Source organism: Copadichromis virginalis, linkage group LG3 (assembly GCF_057382275.1).
Source record: "Copadichromis virginalis isolate Kocher_CV1m ecotype Utaka linkage group LG3, C_Virginalis_male_GT1.1, whole genome shotgun sequence".
Taxonomy (NCBI): Eukaryota; Metazoa; Chordata; class Actinopteri; order Cichliformes; family Cichlidae; genus Copadichromis; species Copadichromis virginalis.
The window spans coordinates 48,620,436-48,648,050 of record NC_140620.1 but is presented as its reverse complement, the minus strand read 5'-3'; the positions used below and the strand labels follow the sequence as shown (position 1 = coordinate 48,648,050).

Below are 27,615 nucleotides of genomic sequence, written 5' to 3'. Positions count from 1 at the left end.
ATGTGACATTACGTAAGAGCTGGAAAGCAGAGCCGGGGGTATTAGGGAACACAAAAACTCCAGAGAACATACTAATCTCCCTATGTGATTATTAGTCATAATATTTAACGCTGGCTTAATGAGCGACCCATGGCATAATCTCTATCTGGCACCTTCACCTGCTCTCTCCTAACCCTCCTAACTTGAATTTGAGGGAGTTAAATAGAATAATTATGCTAGACGGTGCAGTGAATTACCCTGAAGATGGGGCGGAGGGAGTTACAGTCGAATAGCTTTGTGGAAAATCTCAGGATTAGTTCAACTTCTGCTTAATTTTTGGGGCGAAATGTTTAATTTCAGCTCTCTCGTTTCTGCAATTGTTCAGTTGCCGCACAGCAGCAAAACTAATATATGGTAAATTATGAGCTGTTAAACAGAAACAGCGGGATACAGTGGGACGTGGTGGGTAATGACGTTCACAGGGACTGCAGTGGGGATTTTTCTTATAAATAGAGCACGCTAACAAGTCCAGCATTTTTTTTTTGTTTTTTTTTTAATGTTCAGTTTAATTAGTTTAAAAGTTTCTGTATTATTATCAAAATGAAAGTGACTCAATTTATTGCTCTTTTTTCATAAAAACAAGAAATCTGTTAACATCCCACCCCTGCTTCGTGTACAGTTAGCAGATTTTTAAAAAAAAAAAAAGTTTAATTGAATGCAGCGTCATTTAGAAAATTAATCAGCGTGTTGACAAGTTTGCAGGCCCCGTCTCGAAATTTGTGCGTTTACCCCGCTTTTTAAAAAAAAAAAAACAAAAAACTCACAAGATCAAACTGAACTGGCGTCTGATTTTCATTGTACATCTTGCACCTTATCAATGCACACCAGTGCCGCCTCTTTCTACACACTGCTGTTTGAAACCGTGTAGGCAGCGAAACAAAGCCGGTGTTCTAAGATCTGAACAAAAGCTTTGTGTTTGTTCTCTTGCAGTTAGAAACAGAGGCCTTAAGCGACTGTTATATCGCACACATTTTTGGAGATGAAGTGAGCACAGTTCTGTCAGGCAGTTGGTGAAAGGCTTTTGTTTCAAAAATAAACTGTGTTACAGTACTCTGCTGTACATGCCAAAAAGGCCTGCTGAGAACGATGGCAGGAAAATCGAGCGATTGTTAAAAAGGCTCGAGTCTCTTTGGCACGAAAGTTTTTCACATTAAAACTGGCAGAACACACTTATTTGATTACTTGGTGAGAGTTAGATGAGCTGATCAGTGCGACTCTCTTAAGAGTCTCAGAAGTTATAAATACGAAGCTTCGGCTGGAGGCTCGTTAGCCCAACTTCTCACATTAAAGCAGCTGCCACAGAGATTGTATAAAGAAAGATGCCACATGTTAATAAGATGCTAGTGAGTCCTTTTAAATTACAGGACAGCTTGCTATTTCTGTCTAATCCTCAGTAAAGGGCTCAAACAACTTTAAAGATAGCTTGCATAACAACTGGAAAACTTTGAAACTGGTACATTATTTGGAAACCATTATCAGCTCTGATTTCCAGTCTACAGGCAATAGATAATCACTTAACTTGATCCTTACCTTTACCTATACAAGTAAACCCATGTCTCAACATTTTAATAGTTTTTTATGGCTATAGTCTAAGTATGTGCATGCAATATATGTCTTCGTTTTAATTTTGATGTCTTATTTCTGAACAATCATGGCGACGAAATAACTGAGGCAAAGTTATTCGTTTTTTTTCTTTTGCCATGAGTGAGTGAGTGAGTGTGTGTGTGTCTAGGTCCGTCAAACCGTATATAAGAGGTCTGTCTGCACCAAAAATACCTCTCGTCTGGACCACAGAATGTATATAAAAGATGGGCATAGCTTCTGGGTAAGAAGCCAATGCAGAAATGCCATAAATTGACATTTTTTCTAATGTTTGGGTACGAAAGAGGTCTGGTTGTGTATCTATACGTTCCTCATTTCATTTGACTGTGGCGACAGTAAAAACGGTCCTGGTGAGTTTACAGCCTAGATTGTTAAATTTGTAGTATCGTAAAAAAAAAAAAAAAAAAAAAATTAGTCATAAAGGAGGGTGATGCATGTGTTCCACAAATCGCTAACCTACGAGTTGGCTCTTTGGTCAGATCTGCTCCTTGTTTGACAAAACGCAACGACCCGTACAGCAAAAACAGTCAGCCTGTGGCTTCACAACAGGCCTGCGGATGACATCATGGTTGCTATGTCCATTTTTTATCTACTTAAGTGCTGATTGGGCAGCACTGTGTACTCCACCACCTCCATCTTTGTTGTCGTTTTATTTTACATTTATTTGTTTAAGAAATTGCTTTTAAAGTTCAATACATGCGAGTAACCGCATTTAATAATCTCAGTATTAAACAACCATTTTGCCATAGCAAGCCACCTTAACTCTTCGCCTATACTTTCACATAGCAACAAGAAGCACCTTAAATTCTGATGCGAGTTGACAGCCTTGACTTAAATGACTCAAATCGAAATGACATATTTGAGTGTATTTCAAGGAAATTTAAGTCGACACGTTCTAATCCTGCTCAGCTTGTGACTGACACAGTAGGCAGGCACAGCAGTGGGGAGGAATCTGTCCCTCAAGTCTTGTCCACTTGCATCACAGTCAGTCGTCACCGTCACTGTTACTGTGCCGTAATGTCTTTCTCTACTGTCTCGTCGTCTTGTCTCTGTGGTTGTGTGAGGCTTGCTTCACATCTGTGTCTTGTTTTCTCTTCCTCTTCCCCCCCTTTTATACTTCCTCTTCTCTTTGTGTTGGATGAGAAGGCAAGTCCTGGGGCGCCAGAGGATGACGGCAAGTTGTCGGTAGGTCCTGTTTGATTGACACTCCCCCGTCTTCTTCTGTGTTTGTCCCTGTTTCTGTGTAGATGTATTAGAGCAACTTCTGTTTCTCCCGCCATACTGTGAAGAAGACATGTACACTGTTATCTCTAACCCTCAGCCTCCCTCTGTGCCGAGAGTAGCTCCGTCTGTTTCCCAAAGCACTTCCTTTGCAACAGTTGCATTTGTGTGCAGCATGTAAAAGGCAATCGAGGAGGAAGCCTGGATTCTGAAAAAACACTTTTAATGCTTACGCAGTTCCAGCAGGTACAAGAGCTTCCATCCCGAATGCAGAGCAAGCAGATAAAACAGCAGACGGACATTCTCTGGTGTCGTACCGAGAATCTACAACTTTCTAACCCTCACACGAGTCGTGCCGTTCCGCTTGTCTCCCTTGCCTCCCGCTCACACCCATGGGAGGCTGTGAATTAGCACCTGACACCTCCTTTGCCTACGCATCACCTCTGATGAGCCAAAGGTGGACACATTCGCAGCAAGCAGCTGTCACCTGCAACGGTGCCTAATTTCCCACAATTCTCAAGTTCCACCTCGGCTGCTGGAGCGACCTTGGCGAGGGTTGTTTTTTTGGGGGGTTTTTTCTTCCGCAAAAGGAACTAAAAAAATGCCACACTAAGTGTAAATGCCTGTGACAAGCCCACGAAGCTTATATTTTTAAGAAGCTGTAGCACTTTATGATTTTTTTTAAACTCGGTTGCAGGTTCTGCTTAGGGTTTTTTTTATGTAAAATAGGATTAGGGAATCATATTCCAACTGGAAGCTTAATTGAAGGTGGTAGCACATCATATGCTCATGGACAAACATTGCAGTGACACGAATCCTTCTTTCTGTAATTAAAATGCTGTGGATTTCACAACAGTTAAAGCACCAAGTCCCTAGAATGATCTTCCCTCTAATGTAAAAATGAAAAAGCCTACAAAACAGCGTGGTTTTCCCACATTTAGCTCAATACTCTTGGATTAGAAATGGCTTTAGAGGAGTGCTCGCATTAAGGACATTTACTGGATACTGAAAGATTCCCATCCCCAGCAGTAGCAGAATATTTGACTGACGCTTGTCTCCCCTCACAGGCGCGGCCTCGCCTTCAAAGGGGAGGTAGTTCTGCCTCGCTGCACAACAGCTTGATGCGGAACAGCATTTTCCAGCTGATGATCCACACGTTGGACCCTTTAAGTGAAGGTAAACTGCACACAAAAAGAAGTTTTTAACACAAAAGACATACAGCACAGATATTCTTTTTTTAACTGTCCAACATTGTGTATTTCCAGATTGACCGAGCCTGGATCTTGTCTTCATTCTTGTCTTTAACTCTTAGAATTGTATTTTGAGATGTGTCAGAAGTGGATTAACTAAAAACATGTAATTCCTTCCACAGGAAGAGTGCTGTTGAGCTCACATTTTCTTAACCAATGAATAACATAAGTGTTATGATGAAAATGTTGGCTTTTATCTATTCACAAGCTCCCCGCGTACTTCTTTAAACACAGAAGCTCCACTGTTAACATTGAAAAGTACTTGTACAGTGTTGTTTGTATATTTAAAAAACAAAAAAAAAAAAAAACGGTCCATGTAAGACAAAGTGCACTTGGGGCTGAGGTGAAACACCGTTCTCCTTTAATCCAAGTCCATTAGCTTAGCTAAGAAAAACGTTTAAAAAAGGCGTCAGCGTCAGTGCTCGGCACAGGGGATGAATATGTTAATATGCCGGGTGAGGCGCGGTGTCATTCTCAACCCATCCTGAACGTGATGAAGGGAAAATGTTTATGAAAAGCAAACAGGGAGCAGGGGTTTGAGGAGGGTGACGAATCCTAATCCTTAAAAATGAATATTAATGTTAAATGCTGAATCCATCTTACTAGCCGATGTCATTTTTCCTCATCTTTTTCTTCCACCTTTTTGGTTTTCATGAAAGTTTACATTCAGTTTGGTTTGTTTGGCTGAAAAAAAGCATCACTGTCAATACACAGTAAAATATCTCATAGGTCCTACAGCAATGTGTGTTAGCACAAAAACAGAATAAATATTTTCCTTCTGGATTGATAGGACTGCATTAGCAATTGGCTGCTCTGTAGTCCAGAGGCATTTCAGCTTTCTCTGAAATGACTTTACTTTGCTTGAAAGCCAAGCTTGGAATGAGTCAGCTCAGGAAAGATTAATAAGCCTTAAAGTGCCCATTAACATGCATCAAATTGCTGTCGTACACTGAACCCAAGGCGTCCTGTCTCTGAGTGTATTCATCATCCCATCGTAGTGATTAATGGTAAATCACAGCCTGAGTGCAAGTCTGTAAGACCACTGTTGTGTATGCATGCATGTATATATGTACATGTTACACATAATCCACCCAGTTGGGTCCTCTTAGTGTCTTTTTCAAGGCATCTAATAGTAGTATTTACTAAGTTAAGCTAAGTTATGCGTGCAAGATATGAACTGAATTCTTTGTTTTCTCTTTGTTTTAACTGATTTATTTATTTGTGTCCAAAATAAGTTCCCATTTGCCAAAAAAAAAAGTTTTTAAAATGGTCAAACCTACTTTAGTATGAAAGCAGCCGAGATGGCAGGACATACCAAATTTGATTGATGAGGTCTTCTGGCAAATTAACGGCTGGAAATTAATTCTCTGAAACAACAGCTACAGTGTGACATGACACAATCAATGAATTCATTATTGTCAAGAACAAAAGCAACACGTTGGGCTTCCGATGATTTGCATGTATTATTTTGAAATTTCCATGTAGCACATCGGAAAGTTTTCCTCGTACTCCAATGGACATGTACCCGTGATAAGTACAGACTTAAGTACATCTGAAAAAGCACTTATCAGAGGCCTCATTTCCTTGGAACGCTTAACAACTTCATTGGCTGCAGGACTGCGAAGGCCCGATCAAGACAGACCCTATTGGGAGATGAGCAAATATGTTCTATAAACATTTACTGGCATCATTAATGCAAAGGAGCGTTTACTGGGTGAGCTTACGGCATAGAGAAGACGAACAGGTGCATCCATTTTAGTTAGAGGCTTGTGCTGTGTGTCCTTGTGTGCTCTTAGGCATTAAGTGTAGCTCAGCAGGGACGTGGGGAGCTGGCAGGGCTCCTTCCATACATTTTTCATTCGCATTTCTCAAAATAAGTTGTTCAGGCTTCAGTGCTGAAAGGTTCTTGTGCCAGTACTGAGAGCTGGTTAGCTTTTGGTTATTAGAGTTTTAGTGATTTAGAGTTTGTTAGATGTGTGTGTCCGTGTGTGTGTGTGGTCCTTGTATTGCAAACATTGTGGGGACTGAAGTGTTTTTACACATTATGGGGACAAAAAGCAAATAACAGCAACGATATGATATAAATCATATTTTCAAGGGAAGACAAGTTTAATTTGAGGATATTAGGTTAGAGCTTTCTTTCTTCTGCTCTGTTTTGTCTGTAGTGACCACAAAAAGTAGTTTGAATATAATCTGTGTTGTTTCTTCAGCGTATGCCTTCATTGCAAAGTGCATTTTATATCTAAACATGTAAAACCTAAGATTTTAAATCTATGTGTGGCAATGTATATGTTTCTGTCATATCATGGGGATATGATTATTTACTTTGTTGCCCAGAGTTAGATGAGAATAACTGCACTCATATTTATTTGTTATTAACAGGACATAGCTACACATAGGATAACAGCTAAAAAAAACACTGTTACTATGCTACATGAGCTACATGCTACATGAGCTACATGCTACATGAGCTAAGCTAGCATCTCCTTCCTTCTGTCCCTTTTAATGCTAGTAGTACCTACTTTCTCATCTAACTCTCTGCAAAGACGTCCAAAACAAGTTTTGAGTTAATTTAATGCCATGAATGAAGAGCTAATGACATTTAATTTAACACAACCCTTTCTCATCTTGGAAATACCTATCAATGATTAAATGTTCGCTATTGGACTAAATATCACCTGGATTTATCTTGTCTCTGTTTCTGTCTTCTTATTTCTCTTTCGTTTACTGTCCCTTCAGAATTTGCTGACTCTGGTGAGTTACTCCTCTAATTTCTGTATCTCCCCCTGCTCCAAAACAATATGTTTGTTCTCATTCCAACAGCCTGGAGGCAACTCTTGTGCCCAGTGTGTCCCTTATGTATACATTTCCTAAGCGCCGATGTGCTGTATGTCAATTCTGTACCGTACCATCCCTGCAGACTCTCTTCTTCAGATATCTCATTCTCTCCTGTGGGTGCTTTTTCCCTGGAAACCCTCTGTTACCATTTCTACATTGTTTTCCCCATCGTCCCTGATCCTCTCTCTCCTCTTATGAACTCCTTTGTGATTTTTAGCTTTATAAGTGCTGTTTTTTGTGAGACACGTTGAGGCCCAAAATAAGTGCTTTGGGTGTTCCTGTCAACATTGTATGTCACTCTAGGTCTGTGAGGCTAAGCAGATATTTAAGCAGACAGAATTTGCTGTGGGAAAGAGACAGAGTAAATGTGTCAGCCTTTTGCTTAGGTCATGAAACGGCCTATCTGGAAGACGGCGAAATGCTGTCAGTTGATTTCTCAGCCCTTTTTATATCCCCGTGGTCAGAATTCTGGTTAAGCTATATGGAGCAATTAACCAGTGGACTGAAAGTGTTTCTTTGTGCAGCCTTTTACAATAAGCTGTGGACAAAAAACTATCAGCATTTAAATTTAGCTTAAAAAAACAGCAGCTTTCTTGATGTTGTTGAGGTGAATCTCCTACAGTTTAATAATAGACCTTAGAACGTGCATGTTTTTCATTGCAGGGAACATTGTATTAGTCTGGTACACTTAGTTCTGGGCACAAGGACCAGCATCTTTTTTTTTTTCCCATCAGTGTGGAGCTACAAACAATATCACTTAGGAGTGGCATCAAATATTGAACTACTCAGAGAGAATGGGTGGGAGAAGGGAAGAGTGGCTCTAACTCTACTGTCTGAACCCTCAGCAGACTGCTGAAACAAGTTTCCCAAAACAGTACTCAGAATTCAGGCTGCGTGCTTCAGTAAAATGTATCACTCTCAGATCTGAACTGTGGTACTGAGTCTGTGCTTTTCCATAGCTGCAGTTGACCTCAGTAATCTTTGTTAGGTTTTTTTCCTGAGGTAGACGGGAAGTTTTGCATAGGCTGAGCAAATAACAGACAAACTCACTAAATTTGGGTCAACTAAAAAAACAATCATTTCAGCACACAGCCTGTTTTTTCAGTAACCTAGCGAGACCAAAGGGGTTGTTTTCTTTAAAGTTTTAGACGTTGGTATAGAAGAAAATTACCAAAGGGCAACAATTTAGGTCCACGTGTGTGTTTGTACCGAATTACAGAAAACACCCCTTAAATTACACGAGGGTCTGAATTTTCAGTGCAGTTATTATTAAAACAGCCATTTAGCATGAGGGTTAATCCATTCTTCCAGCAAGCATTTCCAGTTTTCCCCACATAGCTGCCTTGCCTGCCAGCAGTACTGTCTGTGCCGTGACCCAGACCATCGATTACATGGTTCAATAATGCACTCACTGTCACTGACCTACCACCCCTTGGGCAACGGAAATATATTTTCCACGTATGCAGATATAGTCTATTGACATTTTGGGTTAGATCTTTTTTTGTATCAACTTAACAATGTTCATAAAACATAAAAGAAAGCTGAAATATAAGATGACATGTTAACATATTTACTGTAGAATATAATCAGAAGAGATATTGTTTCATATCCTGCAGGAATGTGAACTCATTTTACATTGTGGGCCACATGCAGCCCACTTAGACCTTACGCCGGCTAGACGAGTGAAACCTCCTTTCTGTCAGTGTAAAGAAGTTTAACTACACATTGAATCCCTGAGATAGCGTCATGTAAAAAACAGAAGTGCAATTTCAACAGCACATCTCACTTTTTCGACATAATAGAGAAATGCTGCTGGAGTAAATGGATGAAATAAATTTATAAAATTACAGAAAATAATTCTCTTAGCTAAGTTTTTGTTAATTTTTCTTTCTTTTTTTTTTACTGTGGACCCACTGTAAAAATAATATATTTCTATAGTTATAGTGAAAAAAGTTTCCTGTCATTTGAATTTTTAGCTATTAATCAGGTACTTTGGTATTGTATGAAAAGCTTTGGGAGGAAAATCTGCGCTCTTCTTCATATTTTCCAGTAGGCCAGTTTGGAGTCTTTGGCGGGCCGATTATGGCCGCCAAGCCTTATGTTTGACACCCCTGATAGATAGTTTGACTTGATTTCTTGCTGTTGCCGTAGGAGCCATAGACATAAAGTTAATGTAATTTAGTTTAGCATAAAAACTGTAACCAAGTAGTTACCGGCCTCTGTTCAAACGTAATCAAATACTACGCATATGTCACACCCCCTCCCATGCCCTCTGATCCACCCCGCACTGGGTGGGTGAAAGAATCAATGCTAAAAGCCTTTTTGCTTTTGCACAGGCTGTGAATTTCCCTGACACTCCAACCCCCAGCAGACGGAGCGGACTTGCACGCACACTCTCACGCATGGCTCACCAGAGGTTTAGAGGTCACACCACAAGGACAAGAGGTCCCTTGGTAAAAAACAACAACAACAACAAGCCTCGCTCTCTCTATGGAGTTACAGCGGGTGGACCGTGCAGGCAGTGATTGTGTCTGGGGATAATTGCCCTCAGGGCAGCTTTGTAGAGACTGGACGTAGAGTGGTAGTGTACTTCAAACCAAAAATAATATAACGATATGGGATTGAGACGCTTGTCAAGTAGCACCGCATATGAGCAAGGCATTTTGCAATGAAATGTGATTTCATCTCATTAGATTGTGTTTTCATGGCTGCCAAGTCTCACATTTGGCATGAGATTTTCACCATAATCCTCTCACACACTAGCAGAGTGGTCGCCCACTGTCGGATATTAGTGTGAGCGATGTAGGCATGTGGGTGGGAACATATAAAGTGCTTATTGTACTGATGCCTACTACATGGCATACTTGCAAAGTTAGGGTTAACCAAAAGGTTTATATTAACTTATTTGGGAACTAGCCTCTGTTAACAGGCAGACCTGGTCAAAAATATCAACTTAGTACCGTCAGCTGAATCAGATAAAGAGGTCAGATAAAGGTCAGACAAAAACACAGCAGCACAATAAGTGAGGCATAAAAGGACAAAGTGATTTAAAACGTTTAAATTATTTGTAAATGACATGTGGTTTAATGGTAGTGTTTCAAAGGAAGTTTTTCGTCTTGTTCCAAGCCCATTGTTTGCACTGTATAAAAAATAGTGTTTGAAACAGCTTCTTGGTTCTTCGTCAACGAGATTAGCCACCGTGATGATTCAGTCTAACGGCTGTTTGAAACAGGAGAGTGGATTTTACATCAGCAAACAGAAAGATTTCCAAGAATAGCTTTAATGAAAAGGTACATGTTATTCTACTTTGTTGCCAGTGAGGTCCTTCCAATGATGACGTTTGGTTAAACTTGCTGTAGTTAGTAGAACATGCCATGTTCTCTTTAGTTGAAAATAGTTGCTCACGCTCTTTTCGAGGTTTTTTGTGATGGTTCAGGATTCAAGCTGTTTCATGTGCTCCCAGTCTTTATGTAATCCCAGACTGGCTCCATGATGTGAACATCAGACCTTGTGGTGGCCATGTGCTGCAGGGCTCTTTATTTTTGTTGGTGCTGAGAATAGTTTTTTGCAACTGTATGTTTGGGGGTGATATCAGTATAGTATGTAGAATGAATTTGGAACCAGACCAATTTGTTTTGCATGGTGGATAAAAATGTAAAGATCTAGAATATTTCCTCTTATGAGCAATCAAAAGCAAATACTGTGAATGGCTTTATTTAACATTTTACCACCTGACATACAGGTTAAAACACCAGTTGAAATACATGGGTAGAGGAAACGAGGAAGGGGAATTTAAAAGTCTGGTTGTGAGATTTCGTGAAGATGTAAAAGTATATAGGAAGATCGGTGCATTGCTAAAAATAAGTAGAAGCACAGCAGCAGTAATCAAGGGATATAGAGGGAGCCTTAGTACCACTAATCAGAGTCTCAATGGCTTTCTTTCTAAAAAAAAACTTGAACAGTCTAGCTCTGAAGATCAAGGCAATTGCTTCATATTTGTCAAAGGAATTCTGAGTTTGCTGGAAATCAGAGTTTCTGTCAAAGCTTACACGATCAGAAGGCAACTGCTGATTAACAATACTTACTTTTTGGCAGAAAACTATGAGATCGAACTTTGATAAATATCCTTAAAAGAAGAAGCCTGTTGAATATCGGGAAGACATGCTCCAGTAAGATGAAAGCAAGATAAATGAGTTCAGCTTAGATGGATTTCGGCACGCTTGGGGGGCTAGGACCACTAACGGTGAATGCGTGCTCCCAGTAGTGAAGCATGGAGGTGAGCCTGTGATGATACTTGGCTGTATGAGTGCAAAAGGTGATAAGGAATGACATTTATCAATGGCACCATGAATGTCTGTGGATATGCCAGATTACCTCATAGGATGACTCTCATATTCTTGAAGCCAGGCAGAAGAGGAAAGCATGCCTGGCTTCATTATCAAAAGTTTCTAAAGAAGAATGGAGACTAAGGACAAGTTGGTCTTGCTTGGTGTTAATTGGTTGGTGTTGCTTTTTCTGAATTTGCATGTGGCGCAGAAAGACAAACCCCCATGCAGAGAGAGCTTCTGGAAAATAGTGGCTCATGAATTAAAAAGATATGAATCTTAAAGTCAGTCGGGATAAGCTTCAGTGGCCCCGTGTCCCTGAATTGGACAAGCAGTTAAGAAAGTGGCTAAATGGATGGATGGATTCCATAAATCTCAGTAATGTGTGCTGACTTCTGGACCTGTATTGTTAATTCTGGTCAGAAGGGAATATAACTACTGTCTGGAGTTAAGTTAGTTTATCTAGTTAATGTAACATAAACTTACTATTCTATTTAAAGCGAATCATCGCTTTTTTTGGCCATTTATTGTTGAAACAGCGTGGGAGGCAGAAGTCTGCGGTCCGGTGTCCTCTGCTCAGCTGCTTCACGTTCAGCTGTTGCTGCAGGTTTGAATTCCCAGCTAATTCATCATGCCGATGTGCTGACTGTCTATTTACTGTAGCATGGAAGAACTGCAGCAGTAAGGGAATCAAATTAATTGTTCGGGTTTCATTGTGGGAATAAAATGCCGAATCATCAAGCCCCTGAATAAGCTTGTGCGCAGAGGAGAGGAGGACTCATCATTTTGTTGCATGTTGACCCAGTATATTCTCTTCCGACTGTCCTCTTCTGTTTGTTTTCAATATATCTTTTTATGAACCTCTGATCATTTTTTTTAATGGTGGTATACTGATTGCCCCTTCCCCCTCCCTTTACCGTTGGCAGGCTCTTTATCAGACTGAGTTGCTGAAAGACTCTTGATGTTTTGTATTTGCAGTTGAGTCCTTGCTTTGTCTTTGCACTTATGCAGTGATGACTTGGGGAGATTTTGTCTCTCTGTATGTGACTTCTTGTGCTTCTTGTGTGACTCTGTACAGAATGTGATGTGAGTAGAACCAGCAGATCTGTCTTGTTCTGTCATGTTCACTCTTTTCCTTTTCTCTGTGTGTTTGTTGCCTTACCCTTGTCTTTTGCTGTGATGTTGTAGAGCTTGGGACTTATGGGAAACTAAAATATTATCACTCAATGACTGAGGAAGGTAAGCCTGAAAGTTTTCATTACTTGATTCTTTGAGACAGCTTCTATCATCCCTCTTGTTTTTATACTCCCCCATCTTCATCACGAAGCAACACATCCAGCCCCATTATTATTTATTTATTTTTTTGCCTGTGATACACAGTTTGCATAATTTTGCTTTAAGTTGATAATCTCGCTGAGATTTCACTGGCATAAGTGCAAATCATAGTAGCCATGCCATTTTTTTTTTTTTTATTGTACTTTTTGTTCCCATTTTTGGTTTTTGGCATATTTTTATATTTTTTCCCCTACGAATATGTACATACATATTGTGTGTTACTGTGTGTAGTGTTATTATGACATTTTATTTATTAGGTATTTTCTGAAAATTTCTAAATTTGCTTCTTTTGTTTGACGTTGTGTAAATTAAGACATGCATAATGCAGGCTGGTTTAACTACAAACGCACACTTACACGGCCAATATTGCATTCAGAAAACACACAAGGTCTTTTTAATGTTTTCTCGTCTTTGCTTGTTTTTCCCTGTTACCCATCTGCGTCTCTGAGCAATACAGCACATCATCCATTCCCCAGCACTTACTTCGAGGTTACACTTGCACCAGAAGCAACGTTTCTGAATTTGGCAAACTGGAGTGACTAATCCACCCAGTGGTTGTGTAACAGGCAGAAATGACAACGTTTTTTAACCCACACTTCACAAACTGGTCTTTTTCTTGTTAAATATTTTTTAAGTTAAAGAATTTAACTAACTGTGTTTTTTTTTTTTAATTTTTTTAATTCCTTTAAGATGGCAATACATACATTTCCCATACATAGCAATCACATATTTATAATTTGGGTGGAGTGTTATTTTTGATATTTGTGCTTTTATGCTAAAACAAAGTGACAGAAAAACACATTTTTAAAATTTGCGTAAAAAAAAAATCAAAAAATGTAACCATATTAAGTAAAAGCTCTGTTTCCAAATAACAATAAATAAGGTGGAAATGGCAAAAAAATTGTTATAAACTGCATTTGGTAGCTTTACTTTTAAAAGCAATTTATTAGTTTTGAATATCACTGTCATTAAAGGGTAATGTGTTGCGTTATAATGTTAGCTGCTGAGAAAATTCATGTTTTATTTTATCTTACCAGATTTAACTTTATAGTAATCTCTAGTAAGCTGGTTATGTTGTCCAGTTTAACCTCTGAGTATACTAACTTTACCTCATGGTGAGTTCATGGTGACAACAAGCTTGTTAATTTTCCTCATCACAGCTAACTAAAATCTTTCCGCTTCAGAGCTGTAGCACTTGCATATTCCTCCTCCTCAACATCGCCTCGCCACCTTTGTAACTAGTTGAGCTTAGACCTCAATCACTCAGGCCTAGAGACCTTTCAACAACCTTGTGGCATCCACTAGTTGCAAGGGGAAATTATGTATTTCCTGTGAAATTGATTCACAAAACCACATTGGAGCAGGTCTAGAGATCTTAATTGAAACTCTGTAAACCACCAGTCACTAGAAAAAAGTGTGTATTCCACAACCAGCGGGTGTGAAACTGATTGCAAAGAGATTTGCTATGCTACACCAAAAACGTCTTTGTGATTGCTTTGGTTGCTAGTAGGTTTCCAGGGTGAGAAGTAGTTTCCATGGAAGACGCCAAACTGCCTGCAGATACTTGCAAACTACTTGCTAAGCTGTAGTGAAACTGAAAAATGTGATGCAAAGTCGCCTTTTGAAATTGTTTGTGGTTGACGTTTTAAGGCAAAGCTTTTACTTTGAAGGTGAATGTTTTTCATTTTCGGTTTATTTTCAGCTTTGAGAGTAAATGTCAAGTTTTTGCAGACAAGTCGACGTCTTCCACACAAACTGTGAGCGACTGCGCCAGTCTGATTCTGACCAAGCCAATCATGAGAAGGTTTTTTTGTTTTCAGCTCCCTGTTTTTGAGTGGCGACAGCCACCAACCTCCAACAACCGCTTTCCTGCAACTTGGGGAATACACATTTTCTGAAGTGACCAGAGGTTGCCGTGGGGTCACTGACTGGTCTCTACGCCTGTGTGACTGAGGCCTGGAGGTGCTTTTTCAATATCTAAAAATTATAACCATGACACTAATTAAAACACATCTTCCCACAAGATAAATCCTGCCACCTTTGCCATATCACTAACTGAGCTTAACATGCACACTTACACAGCCTGAGGATTGAAAGCCTTCTACTAGTACATGCAACATACTTCAAGGAGTGGAAAGGCAAAAGAAATGGTGTGATGTCATCAGACAACAAAAGACACAACGGTATATGGTAACTGATTGCTCATTCGAATAATTAACCAATTAATCTGATCCACTTAATTGCTTTAATTTGCACATTCGTTAAAACAAACAAACAATTAAATAAATAAAGAATCAGAACACCTAAACAAGTTTCTTTATACTTTGTTACAATACCAGTGATAACTGAGAGAAATAAATAGCTAGATTCCTGCTAAAGCTAACTTGCTGAGGTGATCTCAGATTCTGTGGATTATGTATCTAAAATGATAAACTTCCTTCTTCTTGCAGCTTCTGTAGTAACGGCTCTTTGCTTTCACAGGTCTTTATCAAAGTATGTTCAAAGTTAGATCTGAAACATGACGCCAGTGTTTTGTTTTTTTTAGCATTTCTTTTGCATACCTACAGCAGAAAGCACAACCCTGTCAGTTTTATGCCCAAGTAACAAGATGATGATCTCAGACTCCCCCATCCATAAATAAACACCCACTTATCCATGAATAAACGCGCACAAACACACACTCGCTAAGACAACTAACTGACAATGACCGCCTAAGGTGAGTGTCGTCAAGACAGAGGAATGTGTGATTCTGTCTTGTGAAAGTCGGGAGTGTATGTGTGTGTATTTGTGCGCATGTGTGTGGAGGAAGGGCAGGGAGGGGCTGAGCGTTGCCAAACAACAAAAAGACAAAGTGAGAGAAAGATGGTGTTTGCCAAAGACGAATGAGTGAGAAAATCCGAGGTGATAGAGAAATGTAGAGTGAGACAGAGGAGGCACGAAGGCGGCCGACAGTGACTTAGGGTGGTTAATGATTTTGCCAGAAGGTCACAGACAGCGTTCACATGGCTGGGCGGAGTATTCGTATTGACGCATCACTGTGTCAAGCACTGACGAATCAGCCATGCATTTGTAAAATGAAACAAAAAAAATCTTTTGCATTGATTGCAGCCGGGTGATTTGGATGAGGCAGGAAAAAAGGGAAGGATTGACACGCACAGTTAAATTAAGCACGGATGCACGACAGCACAACGATTAATGATGCGCACAGAAAGTACGTGCTGCATAGGATAAAGTCTCTTATATTACAGGCTGGTGTAAAAAAAAATAAATAAATAAATACTGAGAGCAACCACTACTGCTGAACTCTGACCTGGAAGCTGCACAACTTAGTGCTGGAATCGTATTTCTCCTTGTTTCTAGGCTATATTTGTGGTCTTTTGGGGGGATTTCAGGCTGTAGGGATTTTATCAAAACTCTATTGCTCCTCAGTTATTGCTAGTGATTAAAATTGCCTTGGATGAGCCATTATTTACAATATCAAGAATGCACACAAATTATATGAGCCACAAGGTCAAGGCTTCAATCCAGTCCACTGCATCACACCATTACAAAATGGTTTCACAGAATCAGTTAATGTTATCTACAAACTAATACGTACCAGCAGTTTTAGAAACATCTGTTCAAATTCTCTACATTTATAGTTATGATAATTTTTTTGTCTTGGAGTAAGAGATTAGCTGTGATAATGATCAAATTAGTTGCTTCCTGGATTAAAAATTTGAACACAGCCTCTTGAATCTTTAAATTTGTGATTTGTGACATGCCGTCCCGAACTTTTGTTTGCTTTTAAGTTCCCTGCTAGCCTCTGGCATCTCTTGTGACTTTTTGATCTGAAATGAGAACCGAACAAAACCAGGACTTAATCTGAGCTCCAGAAGGCAGATCTTTTCACAAGAGATTCTCTCTGCTTTGCCTCCGCCAAGGACCAGGACATTGCAGGATCATCAGTATATGATATGCTATGTCATATTGACTATGTGTTCTTGCAACTGCAGTTTTGTGTAAAGCCGCCACCCTGTTTGTTCTGTGCTTTTGAAACGCGACCCATCTGGGGTCGAAGGTGACAACGAAGGAGCGCTGACTGGGACGAGGCCGAAAGGCTTTGTGGATGGTACGGTACGCAGCGCTTTGGTCCGAATTTGACCAGTGTTGTGTTTTCTCTTTTCGTTTCCTCTTTGCAGGTAAATTTCGAGAGAAGGCGTCTATTCTGCACAAGATTGCTAAAAAGAAATGCCAAGTGGAGGATAGTGAAAAGGCCAATGGAGTAGCGAGTCGTTCAGGTAAATAAAACTTTAATATCCTTTAGATCTTATTGCAGTAGTATGAAATCATAGGAAATACCTTTGTTTATTTTCTGGCTCAAAATTGTCTGTACAATAAAAAAAAATGTCAGTCTTTATGTTACACATACACAGCTACACTGGCTGAGTGGTGTCGGTCTGATATTTCCCAAAATGTCTCTTTTCTTTGGAAGACCTTTCCTTTCCAAGGAAGACCTTGGAAGACCATTTCCAAAGGATCCCATGAATCAGGATCTTAACTCAAGCGATGAACTAGTATTGTGTCTACACATAAGACAAAGAAACAATTTTACATTGTCTTTAGATACTTTGTTACTAACAACCTGTCACAAAAACACATGATTTATTCCCTTTTTCTCTAACAGAATCTACTAAAATGCCAAAGATAACAGTGTTACAGCAATAAAATTTTATTTTTGCACCATCAAGGTGAATTGCAAAGAGCTGTTAGCTTAAACTTGATATATCTGAACATGGTGGAAAGCGTGTCCTTTAAAAGAATTTGCGAAACCTGGGCAGATGGAGGACAAACGAAGTGAAAGGCCTACAAATACCATCAGCCGCAGATCAACAGTATTTGAAAGTTATGTCTTAAAGAAATGGGAAAAATCAGTTGACCTGTCTACTGTTCACTGAAGCCTTATCAGAAATGGCGTAAGTGGAAGGGTGGCTGTCAAAAAGCCATACTTAAGGAAGGGAAATGATGAGAAAAGGCTGAGATAAGCAAAACTACTCAAGAACTGAACTCAACATCTGTGGCAACAGGTCAGGATTTCAAGAGAAAGCTACGACAGGGAGTGTAACGGCTGGCTGTAAAACACGGTGGAGGCTCTGTCATGGTTTGGAGTTCCATTTCAGTCAGTGGTGTTGGGGATCTTGTCAAAATTTATGGAGTTTTGAACAAAAAAGAATATTTATCCACCATGAAATTCCATGTGGAACGATTATTCAGAATGACTTTGATCCCAAACATGCTGTCAGTGCAGTAAAGGCATGCCTTGATGGAAAAACATAGCGATGAATAGGTCTGCACTGTCCACTGATCGCTGATCAGCTTTGGCCTCTCACGACCTTCAAGGAGAAGCGGGTATCGCTAGAATAACCGAGCTCATGTGCGTTAGTTATTAGATTCCCTACTGAAACGATCATCTGTTGTTAAACAAACACGACATGATCAAGAGCAGCCAAATTGATTGCAAGCGTTGTCTTCAAGCAGTATTTAATCAATCACAGTCACTGCCAAAAGTAATTTGTGTTTTTCACTTCAAAGAGCGCTGGACCAAAGAACAAACAGGAGGCCAGAGGAAACACTTTCATGGCCACAATGGAGGCAAAGCAGGAGAATCAAAGCGAGACATAGCTGATGATCAACAAGGCAAAATTATGCTAACCGCACCACATTAACATATTACCCTCTTGATCAAAGTGCTCGACTGGTGGTCACCACAGCTAACTTCACTTTTTAGGTTGTTGCAAAAGAATATTTACTGTGACTCAGTCCAGGTATCACATTTTTAGTTGTAATATTGTCACATCTGAGCGAGCAAGGTAGGGAGGGAGGTCATGTGGTGGACCAAAGTGGTATCGAGGCACATTATCTGTCTGAGAATCTGCTAATTGTATCACAACCATACTTGGATTAAAGCAATTTCCACAGCAATTATAGTTTAATCATCTGATTACATGGCTTTCGGCTCTTTGTATTTTAATAAGGGTAAGTTAAGTAAGTCGGGCCTCAATTGAAATGGATTTAAAGCAGCCACTAGCATTTGATAAGGTGAGATAGTGTTAGCCTCAGACATGCACATGTATGTTCACACACATGGGGGTGCCTTGATGTACTTTTTGCCATTATTTCTGTTGTTACAACATTTTTTTTTTTAATAAATATATGACATTTAGGTCTAACTTTCCAGCAGTTCCATAAATGTGTTTTTCTTCTGACTACAAAACAGAAATCTGAAAGAAGCAAATAAGGGTTGAAACAGATGTTGGTACTGAAATGCTAAGTCGGTTACTTGATTGAAATAAAGGTTAGTTATTTGGCAAAAAGACGACCTGGAATAAAAAGGTGTTATTAAAAGTTCAACAACTTTTTGGGCATAAAAAGCAGAAACGACTGCTGCCCCCTTCATGGACAGCTTCTTGTGCAGCTCTGCACTAGTACATGGAAACTTCCCTGGAGGATGCATTCACACCACTTGCACATGAGCATTTGCAACTTCACTGCTTGCATGAAGAGCAAATATCAACTGTAGTGTTACAGCGTTCTAAATTTCAATATGAGAAACTGTGGCTATGAAGACAGAGTCTGTAGCTAAGACTGAGAGACCCGATAACTCTTCCATTGAAAATGTTGCAATGTTCATGTCAAGTGGTGGCAGATCAGGTCATGAAGTTCAGGTGATACAGAAGCATACGTGCATGTTGGGAATGGTGCTTCTAGAGAGCAATCTAAACAGAGCAGGAACATTAGGTGTGTCTTTGAGGGAGTTTCAGTCAAATCTGGAAAAACAGGTTTTTGTTATTTTTACAGGTGCAGTCGTAGAACATTTTGATCACACCTCATAATTTACTTAACTAAACAACAGTTTTCTGTTTAATCAGGCCTTCTGCTGACATTTTCTGTTGTTCTTTATGCGTTTCATTTATTTTTGTTCTATTTTAACAGGGTTCTCTATGATATTATAAATGTGTTGTAGTTGTTTTACAGCACTTTGTGACTTTTATGTCTAAGAAAAAGGGCTATATAAACAACTTTACTTACTTTATTTACCACAATGTGAGGATTCCCTAATAATTAAAAAAGGAGCTGAATCATTTTACCTGGATAGAATTGCTATGCAGAAATGATTTGTCCACTTTTCTTCAGACCATAAAAACGAACACTTTGTCTTTCAGAGTTGTCAAAAACAAATTCATTATTATTATTATATTAATTCATTATTTTTCCTGCAGATAAGAACCTTCCTAACAGCTCCAGTGTGGAAGTGGAGGTGACCCCACCTATGAATGGAACAGCAGGGCAAGAGGGGGAGACGGTAAGAAATGAAAGGGCACTCACAAATCGCAGTATGTGGAAAATCTATTTATACCAGTTCGTCGCCTGTCCACCTAACTGGGTGAGAAGGCAACGAAACTGTGAGACAAACATCAAAGTAAGAGAGGCATTTATGAATATTTTATGCCTCTCATCTGTGTCTGTGTTCCACCTTGAGTGTGATTGATGCAAAGGTTGCACCAACTATGGCACAGGTCACTACTGCTGATAATTTCCCAGCATGCACTCGGGCGAGTTCCTCCATCTTCAGCCAGACCTGCCAAAGACCCGCCTCCTCCCTCTGAGTTCTGTAATCACACTCCTCACTCACCTGCTGCTCCCCGCCACTGGATGCTCGAAACAAACACACTCGCACACGTACGTCAACACAAACACACACTCGGTCTTTGACGTGTGGCCAGGCTCAGCGAGTCTCATAACGGCACCTGAACCAGAATCGCTGGCATTAACGACGACGGCGGGATGCAGCAACCCGCCAAGCCAGCAGACGGCAACCAGGCAGCCAATCAAAATATGTACACTGAGAGGAGAACAGACAGAGGAGGCGAGGGTGTCGGTCATCCTGCTGGATTTTCAACTTTTAAATTGCTATCAACAAGAGTAATCCCAAAAGCCTGCTAATGTTCCAACTAATGTTCAGCCAGTTTCAGCTGGGTGAACAATAGTGGAAAAAAGGAAAAGGAAAACATAACAGGAACTGTGTGCTAATATATTTAACTCTAAGCTTGATGGAAATCACACAGCTTGTAAGTCTCTTTGGGCAGACGACTTACTACAAGGAGACATTCAACTGATGTTGCTTGTGGTCTTTAATTACTGCAATGTTTCCTCCAACTGGAGGACATGCATTAGCCAAAGTGCTTTGGTTGTAATAATCAGTGGTTTGGCTAATCATTCTTCATAAATATATATGCAATTGGGGGGGGAAAGGGGAAAAAATGGGAACGATTTTGTTGATATTCTCACAAACGTCACATGAACAAATTAGCTCCAGTTATCCTTTATTATCCTTTACAATTAATGCATGATATGGAGAGAGTTTTTATTCTGTTAACAATTATGCAGGCTCAGACTGCTTTCTTTCAGAAGCATTTTTTCTTGCCTCAAGCTTCCAGTCCTTTATCCAGTTTATCTCATATCATAGAGATTTGTAAAAGTCTTTCATATTGAAGAAAATTGCATGTATAAGCATGACGAAATTACAGTTTTACTAACATCGTGCTGTGTGTAAAATTTAAAGACAAGGTAGATAAATATGAAACAAAAAACACTGGCACGTGAAAAGTTTAAAATCTAAGAAGTAACATGTTTTGTTTTTTTTCCTTTTTAAATTCTGGACTTACATTATTAAAAATACAACAGAAGTGTTGGTGCATCAGCGGTAGTTTTGTATTTGAGAGAGTGTATAGTTTAATTTAGGTTATTTAGTATGAAATGTACATAAAGTTCATTATATAAATATATGTATATATCTGATATATTGTATAAAGTGTAATATGTGAAGCAGCTTTGCATACAGTGGTGTCCACAATACTATGAAGTCCTACTTGATTAAAAGCACAAATAATACTGTACAAAGCTAATACTGGAAAATGTAAATAAAACATAACGTAATAATTTACCAATCTCAGAGATCAACATTTTATTCACAATAGGACATATAAAACATATCAAATGTTTAACACATTTTACAGTTTAATGAAAAATATTATCTCATTTTGAATTTGATGGAGCAAAAAACTGGAAAAGTGAGCGTTACCACAGCGGAAGAAACATTTTTAAATTGATTAGTTTAAGTACTAATACTAAATTAAAACAAAACTAATACATGAAACTATTTAGTTTAAATGGCAACGGCTCGGTAGCACGATTGGGTATAAAAAGAGCATCTTACAGAGCATCTCATGGGTTTGGATCCTCAGGAAACACTTCATTAAAAACAGGCATGATTCTGTTATAGAAATCAGTGCATGGTCTCAAGATCCTGACATTTTCCTCTCCTAAACACAGACATCATAACATCATAACCTGATATGATGCTAAAAAAATGATATTCTTGTGATTAATGTTTGGCAGGAAGCAGAACAGCAGGTAGATGGAGTTTAAAAACACCTTTTTTTTCAGGTGATGATTCACAAACTTTGAAAGACCTGGATGCTTATTGGCATTCTTGATTCCTACATGCTGTTATTTTTAGATCCTGCACAGTGCACCTGCCTGTGTCAGCCAGGAAGTAGCTGGAAACAGCTCACACCTTCATATTGCCGCCAGAGGCCCCATCACGCTAATTGTTCAATTTCTCCTGGATGTCTTGGCAACCAAGACTGGGGAATAAGGAGATAGTTAAGGTCAAATTAAAATTTGCAGCAGAGTTTTGCACGACTTACTGTCTAAACCCTTGAGAAGCAAGCCAAGAAAAGTAGTCATGTGCTGTAATTTTTCTCTGAGCAGCAGATTTTTCATTTTAAAATCTGCATCTGGTTCTAATTTTGATGGTGACATTAAAGCTATGTCTCACTCAATTGTCTATCTGCAACAACATGTTCTAGATTTTTCTGCTTTCAGTAGCATACATTTTGAATATTTATAAAGCTCCTGTAATCAATTATTTAAATAACATTCGGGAAAACTAAAGAAAATCATAACCACGGGATCTCATGACTCATCCTACGTCTTCTATCACAACTAAAGCGATGTGGAAAAAAAAACAGTGTTCAGGAGTTCCTGGGTGGAAGTACCATTCAGTTTGAAGATTTGCTTGCTTTTTCTTTTCCTAAATAGGATGAGAATTTTATATCCAGATGGAGCCTGTGTGTGTGGGGGACAAAAAAAATATTCATGCCATTGCAGCTGTTAGGGCATCTATGAAGATGAATGTTTCATGTGAAGAATGAGACACTGCTGTCAGACAGGCAAATAGTGAATGGAAATGTGTGAAGTTTCAAATCACAGTGTGTGTTTGAGGCTTTCTTTGTGAATTACACATAGCATCTTAGTTTTAAACAGATGGCTGCATTTTGTCAATTCCTGGATACTCAAAGTTGAATCAAGAAAATAATGCAACACTCACAATGGAACACTCTGAACCCAAAAACCAAAACAACAAATTTAGACGTTTCACCTCAGATCAGCTGATTTCAACATCGACCCACACCCACGGCGAAGCTGATATCCACGTAAACACCCCAATAACCTATATGGCGTGCAGTTTAGGCTGCTTTAGCCTGCCTGCAGTTGCAGTTGCAAGCTGCTTTGCAACCCGTCTTCACCCCAGCTACTCTTTTTTTTAATACTGTGTGTGATTTGACGGATGTCGTATCTGTTGGCAACAATCCCTGCTCTGGCTTTCTGTGCATGCACATAAAAAGCCTAGAGAGGTGTGATCCCAGAATTCACTGCTGATGAAAATAACAATAATCTGTCGACTCTGTGGCTGAGATATTATTTTACTTGAAGACCAAATTCCTCTGTGTTTTTTTCCATTATTGTACTTGCATTATTTATTAACTGGAGATGCCCATGGAGGCGAACCTGTCAGATCAGCAGTGTTTTCCTTCTTCTGGTTAAACTAATGCAAACGCACCATTTGCATTTCCAGCCTTGCTGCAGCTGTTCTGCACTTTTTTGACCATTTCAACTATTGTAGCTTTGTTGCCTCACACCGGGTACCAGAGCAAATGCTTCCCTCCAGGAAGAAAGGAAAAAAAAAAAAGCAAATGTCACGCCTCCCCTCGCAGCTCTGTGGTGTCTGATAAAAGTCAGTGCCTTTAAGCACAGAGTTGGCAGTGTTACCAACTGAGCCACCACAGGGCAGGAAAGGCCCCCAAGGGGCTGGCATTTAGGAACCAAGTTAGACCAGGGAGCACCAGCTCAATGGGGTACTTTAGCATAGAAAGTAACTAAAGCAAATCATAAATAGTCAAATGCTGGATTCATGGTGAGCAGTGTCATCCAGAAACAGTAGTCTGCATGCAGTCAACATGCCCATGAAAGAGCTGCAGAGCAAAACCGTGTGGAGTGGACTGTCAATATTGTGATTGAACATAAGAAGAAGCTTTTGCTGCGTTTTTGGATTCTGCAGTGAGCCAAAATAACAATCTTTGCATCTTTTAAAAGCAGTGGATTTGGTCCAGAATTGATCTTTGCAAAGCTTCGGGTGTTTTTGTTTTGCTTTTTAGAGCTTTTAAAAGACAACAATGCAGCCATCTGGATATGGAGAGGAGGAGAAATCAGAATGCTGAACATAAGTGATGCAAGCCCTTTTGTTTGGCAGCTCTGATTACCAAGGTTACCAGGCAATACTCAACAGCAGTCGCTGTCACAGCAGGATAAGCGCCATATGATTCATGATTCGTGCAGCAACCATCTTTAAAGATTTCTGCTTCACTGTGGCCTTGTTTAGCTGATCTGATTAAATTTGTTAAGGCCTGAAATGATTTCCTTGAGAAAATTACTACCCAGCGTATCACATCTGTTATCAGCATCTGTTTTACTTTGTTTTTCTGCCCAGTGTATCTTCTGCACCCCTTCACTTCATGTTTTTATACCTATTTATTCTCAAAAGGGCAGGGGATGAATTTTAGATCACTCACATGTTCTAGTCTGGCCTGCGTGCATGGACTTGTTCTCTGCAAGTCCCCTTGGCTCCTTATCATCTTCTATAATTAGTTGCTAAGGGACCTCGGGATCTTTCTGAATAGAAAAAGCTTAGTTGTTGTACTATTTAACTATTACCTGGATGTTTAAGTGACAGCCTGTAAGAAGGTAGATAAAATGATGATTTAGTCATCTTTCCTGGAATCTGATTTCATGCGAATCGCAGGGTGCCGTCAACTTTTGTCTCACTTGGCATTCCAGCAGCACGTCCAGTCACACCCTAAGGATCTGCTGATGCAGCCAACATCACCAGTCAGCAGTGATGAGCCCCCGATGACTGCTGACACTCAGCCCTTCAGGTTCAGTGGAGTCTCAGAAATCACAGCCACCTCTCTCTTAAAGTAGACCTGTTATGTGTTTGTTTTTTTAAATTTATGTCATACTCTTGCAATGGCCAAAGTTTCAAATAATGAGGCCAAGTGCCCACTCTTCAGACTGTTTTCTACTTTATATTTTGAATCAAATCTCTGAGTGTTGCTCTGTATCAAACGAAGCCGGTTTATGAGGGGCAGCCAATCAGAAGAAAAAGAAAGTGGGCTTTCCGGGAGATCACACTGCTCGTTTCAGACAGAGGATGATCCGATGTGGTTGCAACATGGTCCAGTATAAGACATATTATTTTCAGCTACGAGTCATGCAAAACTACCCTGGTAAATTCCCAAAATGAAAAGAGAGCCATGGAAATGAGCAGAATGGCTCCCCTTTAAAGTCATGGTAGCACACATCCAGTTCCTGCGATTAATCTCTGCTGACGTTTGAATTCCTTCATAACAGCGGTGTTGTCAAACTGATCCCTGCCTCTGTGGGTAGTGAGTATATGAAGCTAAAAGGGACACTTCCAATGTTTTTATTTTTCAGTTATTCCCTCTTGTTCACCTGATATTGTTTTCAAAATGATACATTTTGACCAGTATCTCCTTCCCTTTTTTCTGCTCTCAGGCTGAGGATGAAGAAGAAGAGGACCAGCCTCTGAGCCTGTCCTGGCCTGAATCTTGCCGCAAGCGCTTCACCTACCTCCTGATCATGCCTATTGTCCTTCCCCTGTGGCTAACGCTGCCTGACGTCAGGAAAACGGTATGCGACTAAATTCTCCTGAACAAGAATGCCGTGTGCGTGTGTCTGTGTGTACGTGTGCTGCTCAATCCTTCTTTTTTTATTTTCCAGTCATCAAAGAAGTTCTTCCCCATTACATTCCTGGGTGCCATCTGCTGGATTGCAGGATTCTCCTACCTAATGGTGTGGTGGGCCCATCAGGTACACAAGACTCTGTAAAAAGAACTGATGTTATGTGATCATAACAGCAGCCCAAAAGCCTAATGATATAAGAATAATCCTTACAAAATATATTTTCCTTCATTTCTCGTTCTTGACATTTATAATAACCCTCCATTCCCATCCACTCACGCATAATTACAGCTGTCTTGTTTAAAACAAAGATTGTCAGAGATACTTTTATCACCTCCTTCAGCTTCTAAGCACAAGGAAATTAAAAATAGCCAGAACAAAGATTAGTTTTTATTTACCCTAAAGCTTAGCTTTCTTTTTTTTTTTTTTTTTTTTTTTTTTTTTTTGCAGGTTGGAGAGACCATTGGGATTACAGAGGAGATTATGGGACTGACTATATTAGCAGCTGGAACCTCTATCCCTGACCTCATCACCAGTGTTATTGTGGCACGCAAGGGGCTGGGTGATATGGCTGTATCCAGCTCTGTAGGCTCCAACATCTTTGACATTACTGTTGGGTATGTTATCCAAGCATGATCTGGGTAGGGATCCGTATGTGATGTTTAGGAGAAGCACAGAGAAAGCAGTACTTTTTGCTCTGACGATGACTCCTCTCAAAGCCTTGAATTACTGTAGCATCATAAGTAAACTATTACGGGCTCTATGGGCCGGAGTAAGATGGCTTTCAGGCTGTAATGACATTTTTGCAGCGCAATTTTGATTTCCAAAGTCTTTACACAAGATTAGGTTCGGTTTCGTGGCTAAACCTGTATCATTTCTTCTAATAGCAACAAGATAGTAAAGCAAATGTACCGCGTTAGATGTGGCAACCACGTGCATATTTGTTAAGCAGCTTTGACTAAAAAAAGACTAAATTATAAACAGGCATATATCATTTAAAGGGTCAGTTTATCCAGGACATAGACGCGTATCTTCATGCTGTTATCGGCTCTCAGCAGCTCACGTGGTCAGCCTGTAACATATCGTGTGCTTGTGTACTTGCAGACTGCCGCTCCCCTGGCTCCTCTGGTCCCTATTCAAAGGCTTGAGACCGGTGCAAGTCAGCTCCAACGGCCTCTTCTGTGCAATCGTGCTCCTCTTCCTCATGCTCCTCTTCGTCATCATCTCCATCGCCGCCTGCAAGTGGCGCATGAGCAAGCTGCTCGGCTTCATCATGTTCATGTTGTACTTCGTCTTCCTGGTGGTCAGTGTCATGCTAGAGAACAAGGTCATTAGCTGCCCGGTGACTATTTAAGGACCTTTCAGGGACCTACATCCCCTCCGTCACCCTCACCACCATAACCATCCTATTTGTCTGCTGTCCGTCTCACCCGACCCTTTGCGATCCTTTACACCGAGAACAAAAGACAAATAAGAAGAACTGTACAAGAGATGAATGAAAACTGTGGGATCTCCCTTTATTTTCAGTGAGCAGGTGGTGGTGGGGAGCGCTTAAACCATTAAGGGACAAGACTACGGCTTGGCTGGTTTAACATAGGCTTAACAAGAGTGGATTTTAAATATGTTGTTATTTTCACTGGCAGGTGAGTAGGGTAGAGGGTTTGGGTGGGTGGGTGGGTTATGGGTTTATGCCAAATATAGAAGTATTATGCATGCCATTAGTTTAACTAGACGAGAAATGAAGGTAGGTTGAGAAGAATGACCTCCTGTGAAGTTCGGAGGGAGAAACAAACAAACGTGAGATGCACTGTTTAAAACTCTTAACAACAAATACGGCTGAGCTCAAATTTGTGATCACATTT

General features: G+C 39.9%; 1 protein-coding gene across 4 annotated transcripts in view; it reads left to right on the top strand.

Annotated features, from left to right (window-relative positions):
• Positions 1-27,409, top strand: part of LOC146715044 (sodium/potassium/calcium exchanger 2-like) — a 45,245-nt gene extending 17,836 nt beyond the window's left edge. The window contains exons 3-12 of one of the 4 annotated variants that reach the window (XM_085451463.1): positions 2,788-2,826; positions 3,930-4,038; positions 6,852-6,866; positions 12,464-12,514; positions 16,792-16,890; positions 19,870-19,952; positions 25,568-25,702; positions 25,793-25,882; positions 26,204-26,370; positions 26,858-27,409. In XM_085451463.1, the coding sequence (XP_085307589.1) occupies positions 2,788-2,826; positions 3,930-4,038; positions 6,852-6,866; positions 12,464-12,514; positions 16,792-16,890; positions 19,870-19,952; positions 25,568-25,702; positions 25,793-25,882; positions 26,204-26,370; positions 26,858-27,107 (1,038 nt within the window). In that variant the 3' untranslated portion in view covers positions 27,108-27,409. The remainder of the gene's footprint in view (positions 1-2,787; positions 2,827-3,929; positions 4,039-6,851; positions 6,867-12,463; positions 12,515-16,791; positions 16,891-19,869; positions 19,953-25,567; positions 25,703-25,792; positions 25,883-26,203; positions 26,371-26,857) is intronic. The other 3 variants (XM_085451464.1, XM_085451465.1, XM_085451466.1) reach the window with 3 other exon arrangements.
• Positions 27,410-27,615: the final 206 nt, after the last annotated feature.